The 13,896-nt window shown below is 41.6% G+C and overlaps 1 protein-coding gene across 2 annotated transcripts in view; it reads right to left on the bottom strand.

Annotated features, from left to right (window-relative positions):
* DENND2B (DENN domain containing 2B) overlaps positions 1–7,251 on the bottom strand; it is a 159,211-nt gene extending 151,960 nt beyond the window's left edge. The window contains exon 1 of one of the 2 annotated variants that reach the window (XM_024558948.4): positions 7,017–7,251. In XM_024558948.4, coding sequence (XP_024414716.2) covers positions 7,017–7,222 — 206 coding nt within the window. In that variant the 5' untranslated portion in view covers positions 7,223–7,251. The remainder of the gene's footprint in view (positions 1–7,016) is intronic. The other variant, XM_053924504.1, reaches the window with a different exon arrangement.
* Between the last annotated feature and the right edge of the window lie 6,645 nt (positions 7,252–13,896).

Here is a 13,896-nt window from a genome sequence, read left to right as displayed (position 1 = left end):
GGCAACATGTCACACACTCAGCCCCCTGCCCTCAGTCCCCAAAGCCCTAAAAGAATCTATAAATACTGAAGCCAGAATATTCCTTTTTTAAAAAGCACCAAAACTTAGGAGGAAATGAGGGAAACAAAATGGGCATAACCCACATCCACATCCAGAGGATCATCTAGAAGGGCCCTTCCCACCAGGGTACAGAAGTCTCAGTGCCTTCGGTTAGCCACTGCAAGTACTTATAAAATAACCTTGAGAGAGAAGAGTTTCTGACAGAACAAAGGTCCAAGTCAGTGAGGGGGAGAAAACAGAGCTCTAACTTTTTCACTCCTTTACTCAATTTCCACAGAACTATATGCCCTTCTATTTTTTTCTTCCCTGCCCCACCCACCCATCTCCCACACCCCCAATCCTGGTGATGATAAATCACAGAAAATGATGCTGACCAGGACCAGCTCTTGATGTGGTTCCCACCAAGCCTGAGGCTCACATCCTGAGATCTACCCCAGCCCTCCAGGGACCAGAAACAGTGACAAGTACATGGGAAGTATGTAGGCGACTTGAATGTGGGCAGAACTGGGCACATGACACTGCTCCCAAGTTGGTTTCATTGCTCAAATCCAGTCCTGGAATAGACAAAGGCTGCTAGATGTTATTGTACCAATACTTGTCAGCAAAGTTATTTCTTACCAACTCTGACCATTGATCTACTCACAAGGGTTTTTTAAATGGTCCCTCTGAAATAAGATTTAAAGTGACTCTGTTCATCTCCCACAATTCCACCATCACTTTCTGTACAAACATTCTGGTCCCAAATACTCTTCTAATTCAAGGCAGTGACCTGTCAAGATACAGGTGTGGATGGAAAATAGCAAAACAGAACCCTCACAACTGATATCTCTGGTTAATTGGACATTAACAATTCAAATAAACACTTTGACCTTAAATCCCATTTTTCCATGCTCTCCCAAACCCCAGAGCATGAAATATTCATTTAAAGTTGGGTTTTCTTCATCTCTAAGTCTCTGTGCACAGATTCTAGTGTTCACCAAGAAGCAAAATGCCTTATCCTCCCTGGGCCCACACTGGTACACAATTTTCAAGAGAACGCTCATTTCCCATGGACATGGTACTAGAGTTAGGGTCACCGTGGCTTGTGTAGAAGCTCTTTGTGTGTAAGCACCGACAACCCATCCATGCCTGGCTCAAGTGACAAGACCAGACTTTCAGGAAAACTTCTCCAGGTAGTCCTTACCACTGACCACAGGGCACTTTCTAATTCAGGGGGCATTATGTTAAGTGGAGGTGATGGCAACAGTAAGTGTAACCTAACACAACTCATAGGAAAAGTAACTGACTGGGTCCTGTTCACTCACTAGAAAATAGATCTCCACATGCTGAGCCTTCTTATCAGGGGTCATCTCAGCACCTGGAGCAATAGTCAGAGTGATGTATACACAGCCACTTCCCAACAGCAGCAGGGAAACAGGTGGTATCCAGCACTCATATCCAAAAATCATTTTCCATCTAATTTTTTAGCATTACTCACTCATTAATTCTTCAAACAGCTAATATTAAGTATGTTTACTGAAAAAAGTAGTAAGGGAACAAATAGATGCTTAAAAGAACTAGCCCAGTGCTTTTTCCACAGCAGATATTCCATAAATGTTGCACATGAAAGAAAGGAAAGGAGGAACAGTGTGTAAATAATGGTAACACAGAGTGTTTCCTTGGAGACTAGTGTCTGACAGAACATCCCAGGACACTGACTTCTTGACTAGAGGCATCTTCTACCCTGCTCAGTTAGCCTCGGGGAAGAGGAAGAATAGGGAAGAGGGGGGGAAAAAATACCCACAAATATCTAGATGCGAATTTGTCTCAGCTAAATTAACATCTAAGATCCCAACATCACCTCAAAAAAAGACAAAAAGCCACTAATAGTGACACTTGTCCCCTCAAAGTAGTTTCCAGAATACTGACAACCAGAATATGTCCAACCACCATTGTGTATCCTGACCACCACGGCCCTTTATCACGAGGCCCATTTAAAAAGGTTTTATTTCTGCCCTGGCTGGTGTGGCTCAGTGGATTGAGTGCCAGCCAACAAACCAAAGGGTCGCCAGTCTGATTCCCAGTCAGGGCACATGCCTGGGTTGCGGGCCAGGTCCCCACAAGGGGGCACACAAGAGGCAACCACACACAGATGTTTCTCTCCCTCTCTTTCTCTCTCCCTTCCTCACTCTAAAAATAAATAAAAGCTTTAAAATAAATAAATAAATAAGAAGATTTTATTTCTTATGCTGTTAACAAAGGGTTAAGCAGACTACTTCTATCATATTTGCTTGGGGATGCTATAGTCCAGTATAAACAAATGATTCCCACACTTCTAGAAAGGCCTTAATTGGGCTAGTCTGTTACTTTTAGAGCAATCCAGAAAAGGCTGGATTCTTTTTACACCCTTAAAGGACTAGGCAAAATTCTTTCAATGATAATTATTTTTTAAAAATCATCTCCAGAGTTTACACTCATTCCACAATGACTTGTCCTGATTGGATGGGGATAGGAGGAGTCGAGTGTGCACATTTTATTTCCAAATGGCACCCTTCAATCTAAGAGCTTTAATTGCCAGCGTACCTAATATTGACTTTCGGCTTAAAACACAAAGAAACAAGTATCATCATAGGTCTAAAAAGTAAGACTTATAAAGAAAAACAGAGAAAGGTCTGTTTGTTTAGCCAGAGGCAGGCAAGGAAAGTATGGGTCCAGAAAGGGACAGTCTGTATTGGCGGCGCAGCCGCTGGGGTCCGGGAAAAGCAGTTTGTTTACTCTGTGAACATCTGTGCATTGAAGAGGGAGGGGAAATGAGTAAAAGTAAGAAATACTAAAAGAAAACTTAGGCTAACTACAAGGAGATAATCTATGATCAACAGTCTGGAAAGCTCAGAAAACCTTTCTCGGGCAGGCTGTGAAATCTCTTGAGAGAGGTTTAAGGATATTTGGTAAAATAGTCAAATTGTTCTACTACACTAGGAGATTACATCTGGGTATCAAAAGCATATTCCAGTTCTATTTTTCAAAGCTATCTTTTTGTTATCTTAGAAAATGAAAAGCACTCCTTAATAAATTATTAAAATGACAAATGCTTACCAAATATAAAAACATTTACAACTATGTGAGTTAGCAAGGAGCCAAAAATGCAACCAAACATCTCTGACATTTAAATAAGAGAACTGTTGCCCTGGCTTATGTGGTTCAGTGGACTGAGTGCTTGCCGGCAAACCGAAAGGTCATTGGTTCAATTCCCAGTCAGCAACCTGGGTTGCAGGCCAGGTCCCTGGTCGATGTCTGTCTCACACACTGATGTTTCCCTCCCTCTCTCTCTCCCTCCCCCCCTCTAAAAAGTAAATAAATAAGAGAATTGTGAAAGTCTCTTTTTGAGATCCCCAACTCTCCAAACTAACCATAAGAGCATTCTCCCAGGAGTTCATAACCAAAGATCACCAATGGGCCAACAACAAGCTGTGTCATTCCCTGGGGTGGAACCCTAGATGGCTTTCCTTTCCGATCTATAACTAGAGGCTACAGATCAAACAAAATGGCTTTTAGGTGATACCACATACAAAATGTAGTATCAATTTTTTGGGAACCAGGGGACTAATCAGGGCATGAACCCCATGCCATCCTAGGTGATTGCCCTGATCTAGAAGAACTAGAAAAATTGAGCTAAAAGGGTCTTCTGACATCAAACTCCAGAAACTTCTAATGAAATAGCAAAGCTGGAACTTTAACCCCTATCTTTGGACTCTTAAGGCCCCTAAACTGAGAGGTCACGTCCCTTAGAGGTCCAAAACCCCACCTGGGTCATCCTGACACGTTTAGAGATGCTGGTGAGAATTCCACGTACCAAAGCACCATTCAGTGGGGCAAGCTCTTCAGTTAGAGGCTCATAAAGGTAAAAATGGATACGAAAAATTGGGGTCATAGTTTGGTTTTGCCTTTTTTTTTTATTTTACAAAAACGCATTGTTGACTCTTACATTAGTTAAAATAAAACTTCTCTAGTTGGTGAACTTGATTTTTCTGCCTGTCCCTTTTTTGTGCAACTTTCTACTATCTGGCATTCCTTGGCCTAAGAACCAAGTCTTCAGAGCTCTCACAAGTTCAGAGGAAAAGGCCTAGAGGTTGTACAAGGAAAGGCAAGCAACCTAGACTGTACACAAAGTGGGAGACAATTCTACTAGGATGGCTCCACCCACTGCTGTCCTTCCTGAGCTCATTATCTGCAGAGAATCAGAGGGCTTGGCTATGAACTTGGGTATTCAATGGTCCTGTAAGCTCTCTAGCTGTATATATGTAACAACACAACTAACCGGTAAGAAATGTGGAAGGGCAGGAAGAGCTTTGCACATCTCCAAATCCTGGCTTTCATAACCCAAATTCCCACCCAGTAACTCTCCAAAGGCATCATCCTATTGCTTCTCCATAACAAAAAATTAAATAAATGTGCATTTTATCTTAATAACTAAGAAAGGTGATCTCAATTATTTTTACCTTGCCAGTACCAAGTTTTTTTTTAATTTATCATTTTTAAGAAACAAGGGAATGTTGGGGAAAAAAGAGCACCTCAACTTAAATGTTTAAGGCAGAGACCCCAGTTTGGAGCTAAACTTTGCCACTCAGTAAAGGCTCTTAAACAAATTATAACATCAGTCTACATCCCATGGGTCCCAGGGCAGTCGTGAAAGAACATGACTCTCACCGAAGCATTGCGAAACATGGGGAAATAAGGACAAACCACCAGTTGTGTGGCTCCACAGGCACATTGCCTGTCAATGTCTGCCTGGTAGGAGTAGCCAGTAGCCCTATGGTCAGTGTGACTAGTTCTTACCCCATGAACCAAGCGACTAAAGCATAAATGGGACAGGAATTTAAACATCTAGATATTTTGACTACATCACTTTTTCTTAAACCTCCTGATTAAGAACTACATCTTCCCTGTGATGAGTGTGTCACACTCCTGAACACAGATGTCACACTAATCTTCTAAAAACACTCCTTTGTCCTCCATCACTCCCTCTCTCCAAAATCTTTAAAAGCTAGACAATGTGTGTAGGATAAAGTTCCAGCTCCTGTGCCAGAATTCAAGCTGACCACAGTCTGCTTATACCGAACCTCCCACTGCCCACTGTGGAAGGCAGCTGAGGAAGCACCAGCTTTAGAGTCAGACAATGGGGAGCTGAATTCCAGCCCTACCACTTACTACTTGTGTGATTCTGAGCAGGTTACCATACCTTTCTGATATCCTTTAAACCAAGAATTCCCCCTTTTTAAAACAAGCATAACAATGCCTACTTCACAACACTGGCAGATGAGAGAGTGTGGCATGTGGCACAGAGTAGGTGCTCAGTGAGTATTACTTTCTCCCTCGCTCCAGTCCAAGTGGTCTAGTCTCTCTTCTCTTGGAAACTCTCCCCGGCAACTCTCCACTAGTTACAGAACCGCACTTCACTTCAAGGCCCAAAGGAAATCCCTTCTCTTCTAGGAAGCCACCCTGGCTCCTAAGTGTTTTCTCCTCTGTGCTTCTATAATCCGAAACTGTTACACTTCTCTGATATGTCATTCTTCTTTCCCCAATGAGTCCACAAACCCAAGAGCAAAATGTTCACCAATTATCAAGCCAATCACAATCTAAGTATTTAATAAAAAATACTTTGAAGACAGAGTTGCCTCAGAGTTGCCTAACTAGGGTGCAGAAAGCCTTTACTTCACACATTCAACAGGCTCTTCAGCTCTTGCTCTGCGCTGTCCTTAAAGCAGCATGGGAGACAGACTACACTCAACCGGGTCTCTACCTCTGATTAGCTTTCTGGAACCTAGACTATTCCTGATCCTTTAGAAAGCGCTACTTCCAAAAAAAATCCCATCAACGAAGAGATTCACCTCCTGAGAATATTACTTGGAGGGGGAAAAAATAATGCAGTCACTTGGGTTTTAACCTTGGCCCTATCCTAAGATAGCCAGCTGAAGTGTGTGCACATAAAAGATACCCTAGCTCGGAACAGCCCTGGAGATGGGATAATGACCTCCTCACCCTTCCCAAGACCCTGCTGTCCGAACAGCAGCAACACCTGCAGGGGGACAGAGCAAATGGTGGACTAAGGCAGCAACAAGGCAAATTGTCTTACTTAATGAAGAAGTTGTTTAATTCATATTCAAGTAATATAAACCACAGTTATATATAGGTTCCAGGAAATACAATAATTTCTCTTTAGAAACACTTGAAACTGTTCGGTCTCTTGAACTCTACTAAATTACTAAATTCTTGGATAAGGTAGCATAAACTCTTAAAGTGTGTTCCTTTAGTCCTGGGTCACTTAAAAAATATATATCTTTAATACTTAGTACACTTAAGAAGAGAGGCAAAAAAGGAAAGGTAATCATTCCCAATAAACACAGTTCAATTTGTTTAGAGTACAAAGTTAATTTTTCTTTGTTTGAGTTCCGTGTGTGTGTGTGTGTGTGTGTGTGTGTGCGTGTGTGTGTGTTTGCTTTTAGGAGCCTGCAGACAAGCCACCACCACCCCTTGTGCATGTCCAAGGGACGAGGCGGCCGGCAGAGCCCACTTCCAGGGCCGCCCAGACTGCAGCCATCCCTTCGCACACCCCAGCTCTGCACTTCCCTAGACCCTCGTCTGATGTTCCCCACCCCCAACCGCAGCCTCAGTCCGCGGGAAGGCAGAGCTGCGGGATCCGGGAGGGCAATCCCCTCCAGCCCGAGAAGCTCCCAAGCCGCCCTGCTCCTTGGTGCCTACAGAGGCCCCCCAGGGTCTGGGCAACAGGATGCAAATACTCACGGAGCTGGGCGCTGCAGGGGGAAAGGAGTGGTGAATAGTGGGAAACCGGCTGGGGCTGCAGCGGCAGGCAGGGCAGAGCCGGAACCGGCACCACTCCTGTCCGCCACCCAGCCAGGAGCAAAGGCAGAGGGGCAAGCAGGCGGGCGGGGAAAGCCGGGCAGCCGCCAAGCACTCACCTCCGAGCTCTCCAGCCAGGCTGGGGGCTCGCAGTGATGGGGTCTTGACTGGCGCCGTGAGGACCCTTGAAGCCCGGAGGAGGAGCTGTTCCTGGAGGGTGGGCGGGCGGCCGGCAGGCATCCGCACCGGCCGGCTGGAGAAAGAGACCCGGGCGGGAGCGCAGACTTGAGCGAAGGGGCGTGGAGGAGGTGTGCCTCCACCCCATACAGAGAGGGTGGGCTGCCGGGCCTGGCGGAGGGGTGTGCTCCCAAGCAACGAGAAAGCCACGCAGGGAGCGCGCGAGGGGCGGGGCCAGGGGTGGGGGGCCCAGAGAGGAGGAAGATAGGAGCTGGGGTGGGGGGGGGGCAGGATGGGTAGCTGGCCCTCAAACTGAACGGTCCTCACATCGGCACCATCCATCCAAGAACTGTCTGGGCCTGGAGCAAAGCACAAGTGGGTCTAAAACTTTATGTCATTTTCTCATACACACGTGACCCCCCTGCAGTCCAGATGGTTTCAATCACTGGAGGAAAAAAGCGGCTCTGCTGGTATGCAAGAAAAGACGGAGCTGGGAGCGTCTGGGAAAAGCTGCCCGGACAGCCTGCCTGCCTTCAAACAAACCGACGAGCTCTTCCCATTCTCCCAGCCCTCGGCATTGGGGAGCCCTGCAAAACCCAAAAGACACTGAAAGAAGCTCCATTTGGTACCGCAGCAGTAGCACGGGAACTCTGACAGCTCTGGGGTGGCAAGGAGTCTGGCCTGGACGGAAAGTTCCAAGGACATTCGGAAAATTTGTTTTAAATACTCCATTAGCATGCAAAACCAAAAATTAGAAAAGGGTGACATTAAATAATAAGCAAAAGAATACCTCATAGCAGTAAGAATCTGTGATTTATTAGTGGAATTCTGAAAATTTTAACCCAGTATAACACTTGGAAAAGAATAATACAAATCACTTAAAATCTAAACCCATACATACTTAGTGGGATATTAGGAAGCCATGTAACCCAATTTCTCCTCCCATAAATCACTATAAATAGAACCTGATATTGAAATGCCTAAAATTGACTTTCACAAACCTAGCTACATTTTGAAGGAACAAACGTGTATGAATGAACATAACCTGGCTCTAAGGCCAAGACATGTTTAAAAGCCCAAGCCAATTCAACTGTCACATATCCTAATGAGGTATTTCCTCAGCTGCGGGGCAAGCATCAAAAATAATGAGGAGTTCAAGATACATCCTGGAAATAATTTAACTTGTTTATGATCAAACAGAAAGAGTGGCAAGAACCAAACTGATAAAGTCTCTTATTCCTCTGCCAAAAAAGAATATTAACATGAATTCCTAGTACTAACTCTATCTCAATAATATCGATGCCAAAGGATGTCTGGCCTTTCTAGGAGACGACCTTACTACATACAGTGTGACACAGTGGTCCGTGTGTGACAAATAAATCAATTCTTGGTGAAGTGACTTGTCTGGTCCACATTAGGAGAACCCACAATTCCAGCTGTTGTTGAGGCACGCTGGGAAACACAGGAGACAATTTGAAACTCGGCAAATTAGAGCAAGTTTTACTTCACATTCCAAACTCCAGCAGTGAGTTTCTACTCTAGTTCATGGAAGTGCTTAAATCCTTCAGAAGACCAAGGCCGTATTTGCAAGGACTTAGCTTCTCCAATCCTTTCCAACATCAATTTCGGGCGTGTTCTACCCTCCACATGCGACAAGAGAACTCATGTACAAGACTCTTTAGGGCACACGAGCCACAGAATGTAACAATGCTCCCTGCAATCCCACCTGCAGCTCCCTAAGCACTGCAGGGAGGTTCTTAAGTTACCCATTTCCAAAACTATTGAAATGACAGAATGCATCGAGATTTTCTCTGTTCAGACCCAGAACAGTAATTGTTTTCATCTCTGGCAGCTATAATCTGAAGGCAAGAATGTGATACAAATAGTTCTTTTTGTTTGCCAATTCCATTGCAAATTATGCATGGAAGTTTTTTAATTCCTACAAAAAACCTTAATTAGATCTGCTTTATCAGAAAATTAACACCCCTTAAATTTGCTAAATACAGTCTTAAGTCCGAACTCCACTGATGTCTGTATTAACCTTAATACTAGCCAAAGATTTATTAGAGACACTGACATCTAAAATGTGTTTAACAGTATTTTAAATGGTGCTAATTTAGCAATTTGCATTAACCTAATTTCCACATCACTTGACAAATAAAGCCAGCTATGTATAAAGTACTAAGGGAGATGGAAGTTCTATGACAGGGGTGTCAAACTCATTTTCACCAGGAACCACATCAGCCTCGCGGTTGCCTTCAAGGAGCCAAATGTAATTTCAACTCCTTAACAGTCAAGGAGTAGTTACATTTATACAGTTCTAAAATTATCTGCGCTCTTTGAAGGCAACCACCAGGCTGATGTGGCCCCCCAGTGAAAATGAGTGTGACACCCCTGCTCTATGAGGACAGGGACTAGGTCTATCTTGCTGATAATTACATCCTATGGGCCCAGCATGAAATAGGTGCACCAAAATATACTCTGTCTCAGTACAGGAGAAATTAAAAAAAAAAAAAAAACCACTCCCTATAAGGTTACAACCCTGTGGGAGCATGTGACTTGTAAGCAACAGGATGAACAAACAGCTTTAGGAAGGATACTAGCAACAAAACAGAGGAAAGGGTAATTAGCATTAACTGGCTTTGGACTTTAATCAAAATATATATTCAGAGACATGTTGCAATTGCTGCAAATAAGAAGCCCTTATAGGAGGAATTTGATACATTTAGTGCTGAATTTAGGGACCTCAGAGATACACTTTCCCATGTCCCCATTATTCAGTCCCCTCAACACAGAGCCAAGACAAGATTTGAGGATAAACATCCTGGCTCTAATTTGGATGGTATGAATACTGTTCCTTTCATCCTCTCATACATCTCCCCCACCCCCGAGCCATTTCCTCTGTACTGTCTTCTGTCAGTGTAATGAAAGTTTCCTAATCTTTAGAAGCAGTAGCTTTGGTTCTCTTTGTGTGGAGAAGTACAATGTACTCTGATTACATGGTTATATTCCATACAGATGCCTAGTAACACATTTTATAGCTGAGGATCTGTTTAATATTTTAACCATGAGGGACTTAGAATTCAACTATTTTTTTAATATACCAAAATAGCTCTTGACATCAGAGATGGGCTTTACTTCCTTTTGCTATTTTAAATACTGCTCTTAAGCCTGTTGAATAGTTTGAGTTTTCTGGTTCATGGATTTTCCTTTGAGGGTTTTTTTTTTTGTCCTTTGAGGGACAAAGGGATTCAGTCTTTCAGGTTCTCAGATCTAGCACTCATGAAGCAGTTATTTTCTCCTAAGTACTCTGCCTATAATACTTTATGTCGTCATTAAAAGGGGCTTATTTAGGCTTCATGATCCAAATAGCAAGCTTCTCAAAGGTGGGCAACAGACAGGGAAATATGGTTGACCGAGATAACCTTAAAGTTTTATAGGTCACACTTTTCCATATATCAGGTTTTTAAACAAAAATTTAATAAAAATAATATGTTTTGTTTAAATAGCTAAATATAGATACTAAAGACTGAAATCATCCTAAAATGTTTTTTAAATAATTATTAATCACTAATCCATAACTTCAGCAAGTACTATTTAATCCAATCCTGCTTTCTACTCCCCCTAGATCTCAGTAGAGCCTCACTTCTCAAGCACCCCATATTCACCCTTGAAGTTTCTCCATAAGCTTTAAGACTTTGACATCCGCTGCCTCTGACCTGTAATCTCCGGGAGCACAGCATACCCTGACAGGGTCATCCCCTTACTCCTGAAATAGCTATCAGGAGTGCAAAAGGATGACTTTGTCCCTCCTTTTGACTTTGACCTTCCCTCTTTTCCAAGGCCCTCAAAAGGCAAACGGGGCTCACACTCACACAGAGGCAACTGAGTAGTGTGAGTCCCTGTGACTCGTGTTTGCAGTCAGGAAAGCATGGTGTGTACTACTTCTCTAGTTCCTAAATCAGTATCTCTAGTTCAGAATCTTCTAGTGGCTTTCTGAAATACAGATTCTGGCCCCAGTCCCAGACCCACTAAATTAGAATCTCCAAGGTTAAGAAACAGTACACTAAATTAATTCTATTATCTTTACTCTGTCAGTTCTACATATGCCAATTTTCCCTTGGGAAATTCCCCAAAGGAAATCCCCACTATCGCCACCCACTCACACAGACGTCCCAAAAGGAATCAAGCAGATATATGAATTGCAATGTAAGGTACATAGTTCTTTCCTTCGCAATGTCCAACTTCTCTGGGCACAACTACGTTTATAGCTTACTTCCAAAAGGAAAAAAATTCTTAAACTGAATGTTTAAAAAAATTTAATAAGATATAAAATAGTTCATTGAGGAATCAGCAATGTTTTGTTACACAAACATAACAGCACTAATAGACCCCTGAAACTACTGACTAAATTTCTATCTATTGTAATCAAGTAAAATAATCCATAATACCCACCTGTTATATTATTCTATAATATTGCCTATAGTCTATTAAAATATCTTATATCCTATTAAAAGTTACTTATTTTAAAAAATTATAGGGGGAAAAAGCACATAACCCAAAATGTACATGCAAAAATTTTTGACATTGTCGTGCTCGCTTTGGCAACACATACACTAAAAACAATTTTGACATCGTGACTTAAAGAACATACATATTAATATAAGTGACATCTATGCCTGGTTAAAAACTTCAAAAACAGGATAAAAGAATATACAAAGAAAAGGAAGTCTTCTTCCCGCCCCTGCCCTCCAGCTCCCCTCTCACAGGCAATCACTGTGGTTTCTTGTATACTCTTCCAGAGATGCTCCAATGGAATGCAAAATTATTTATGTGCACGTAATGCATTTCAGGGAGGAGAGGTCTACAGCCTGTCACACATTCTCAAAGGGGTTCATGATCTCAAAAAAGGTAAGCATCCCCATTCCAGAATTAGGCTAAGGGTTCACACTCTACCCCCAGTCCTTTGGTAGGATTAGCAGAATTGCTCCCTTGTTTGCTTATGAGTATTACTATGCATAATTCCAGACCAAAAAATTGCTTCAGTAAGCAATGTTGGTTGACATGCACATGTGGTTATAAAATACCACATCTGTTTGTAAATAACTTCCCAATTTTTATGTTTTTTCTCAAACGATCCCTCCAGTGAAGGTCCTTCTGTTACTGTTTTGACTGACTGACAATGAAAACCTGTAGGAAATTTCTGGCATATACCTATACATACGCCAAGACAGCAGATGCTTTTCTCTCATAACCTGAAAATTTTCTATTGACATAAAAAGATTTTACTCATATCTACAGAGAGTTTAAGGAGCAAAATTAATTTAATACTCCTGATAGATATAACATAAGCTACAGAGTTATTAACAAATATCTTAAGAACCATATCCTTTAAAATATACATTAATTTTGTCAAGATGGTAAATCTTATTTGGACTTCAGTGATTATTAAGTATTGTAATTGGGATTTTAACAAAATTATAAATGTTGGTTTTAAACTAGAACTTAACTGAATTGCCTCACTTAGCCACCTTTTCATAGTACTGTAGAATCTATTTCCTTGCCTGAATACCATGGAGTGCCTTTCACTGTCCCCTTCCAAAGCACATGGAAAATAAGACACATAAAATCAAGCTTCTTCTTCTGTAACCAGCTTAGAAAAGGTGGTCTGACCTTTTCAGTCTGACCTAGGTTCATTTATTTTATTGCTCTGTAATGTTGTTTGGGATTTCATTCCAAATACCAGGCTATTTATTATTTATTTAAAGAAAGTATTAGGATATTTGATGATGCTGGGCAGGCTGGACTTGGAAGAAAATGAGGTGCTAGGCGCTCTTTAAATGGATAGGAGATAAGAGAAGGCTCCGAAAAGCTCACTAAGCTGGAAGGTCTCCTCATTTGTCCGTTTAACTGATGGTTCTTTTTCCTTGTCTCATGTGGGAAAGATATTGAAGATAATTTTTGATTGGAAGAAACTAAAGTCTAATAATTTACTGATTTGAAACTAGTTACCAATCATTGTTCCAATGGTAGCAGTCTTACATCTAATCAAATATCTCTAGATTAAAGAACGATTTATCCCTTATCACTAAGTTTACTGAATTTTGCCCAGGTATCCCTGAAATAAGAATTATGAGAATGTAGTATCTTCTAGTCATTTTCTAGATTAACTGCAAAAACAAGAAATGAACCTATAGCAAATAAGAAAAAGATGATTATGTATCTGTAGCTATTAATTCATTTCTTTATATACTAAACAAATATGTATTTTAATAAGTTTTTAATTTTCAATTAGAGTTAACATTATATTAGTTTCAAGCACTTATTAAATATTGACAAAAGAACTGTTTTTGACATCATTGGAAATAAAAGAGAAGTAAGTGCTATAAGCAAATTTAAAATCTAGTGAGGAAGGTATACGTGAACAACAAGTCAGAATAAAATAAGTGGTATAAAGACATAAAGAGGATGTTGTGGCTGGTGTGGCTCAATGGATTGAGCACTGGCCTGCAAACCAAATGGTCACTGGTTCGATTCCCAGTCTAGGTGGCAGGCCAGGTACCTGGTTGGGGGCGCGTGAGAGGCAATCACACACTGCTGTTTCTCTCCCTCGCTTTCTCCCTCCCTTCCCCCTTCTCTAAAAATAAATAAATAAGTAAAATCTTTTTTAAAAACGAGAGATAAAGAAGAGAAAATACAGGAATTTTGCAGTAGTAGTAGAGATTCTTACCGAGAATTGAGGGAGAGTTGGAAATGAACTTAAATGACTGTTAGAACTTCTATTTCAATAAATAGAAAAGAAGGGGAGATAATTCAAAACCA

This window comes from Desmodus rotundus, chromosome 5 (assembly GCF_022682495.2).
Source record: "Desmodus rotundus isolate HL8 chromosome 5, HLdesRot8A.1, whole genome shotgun sequence".
Taxonomy (NCBI): domain Eukaryota; kingdom Metazoa; phylum Chordata; class Mammalia; order Chiroptera; family Phyllostomidae; genus Desmodus; species Desmodus rotundus.
Note: the sequence above shows the minus strand (reverse complement) of the source record. Positions and strands in the feature narration are given on the sequence as shown.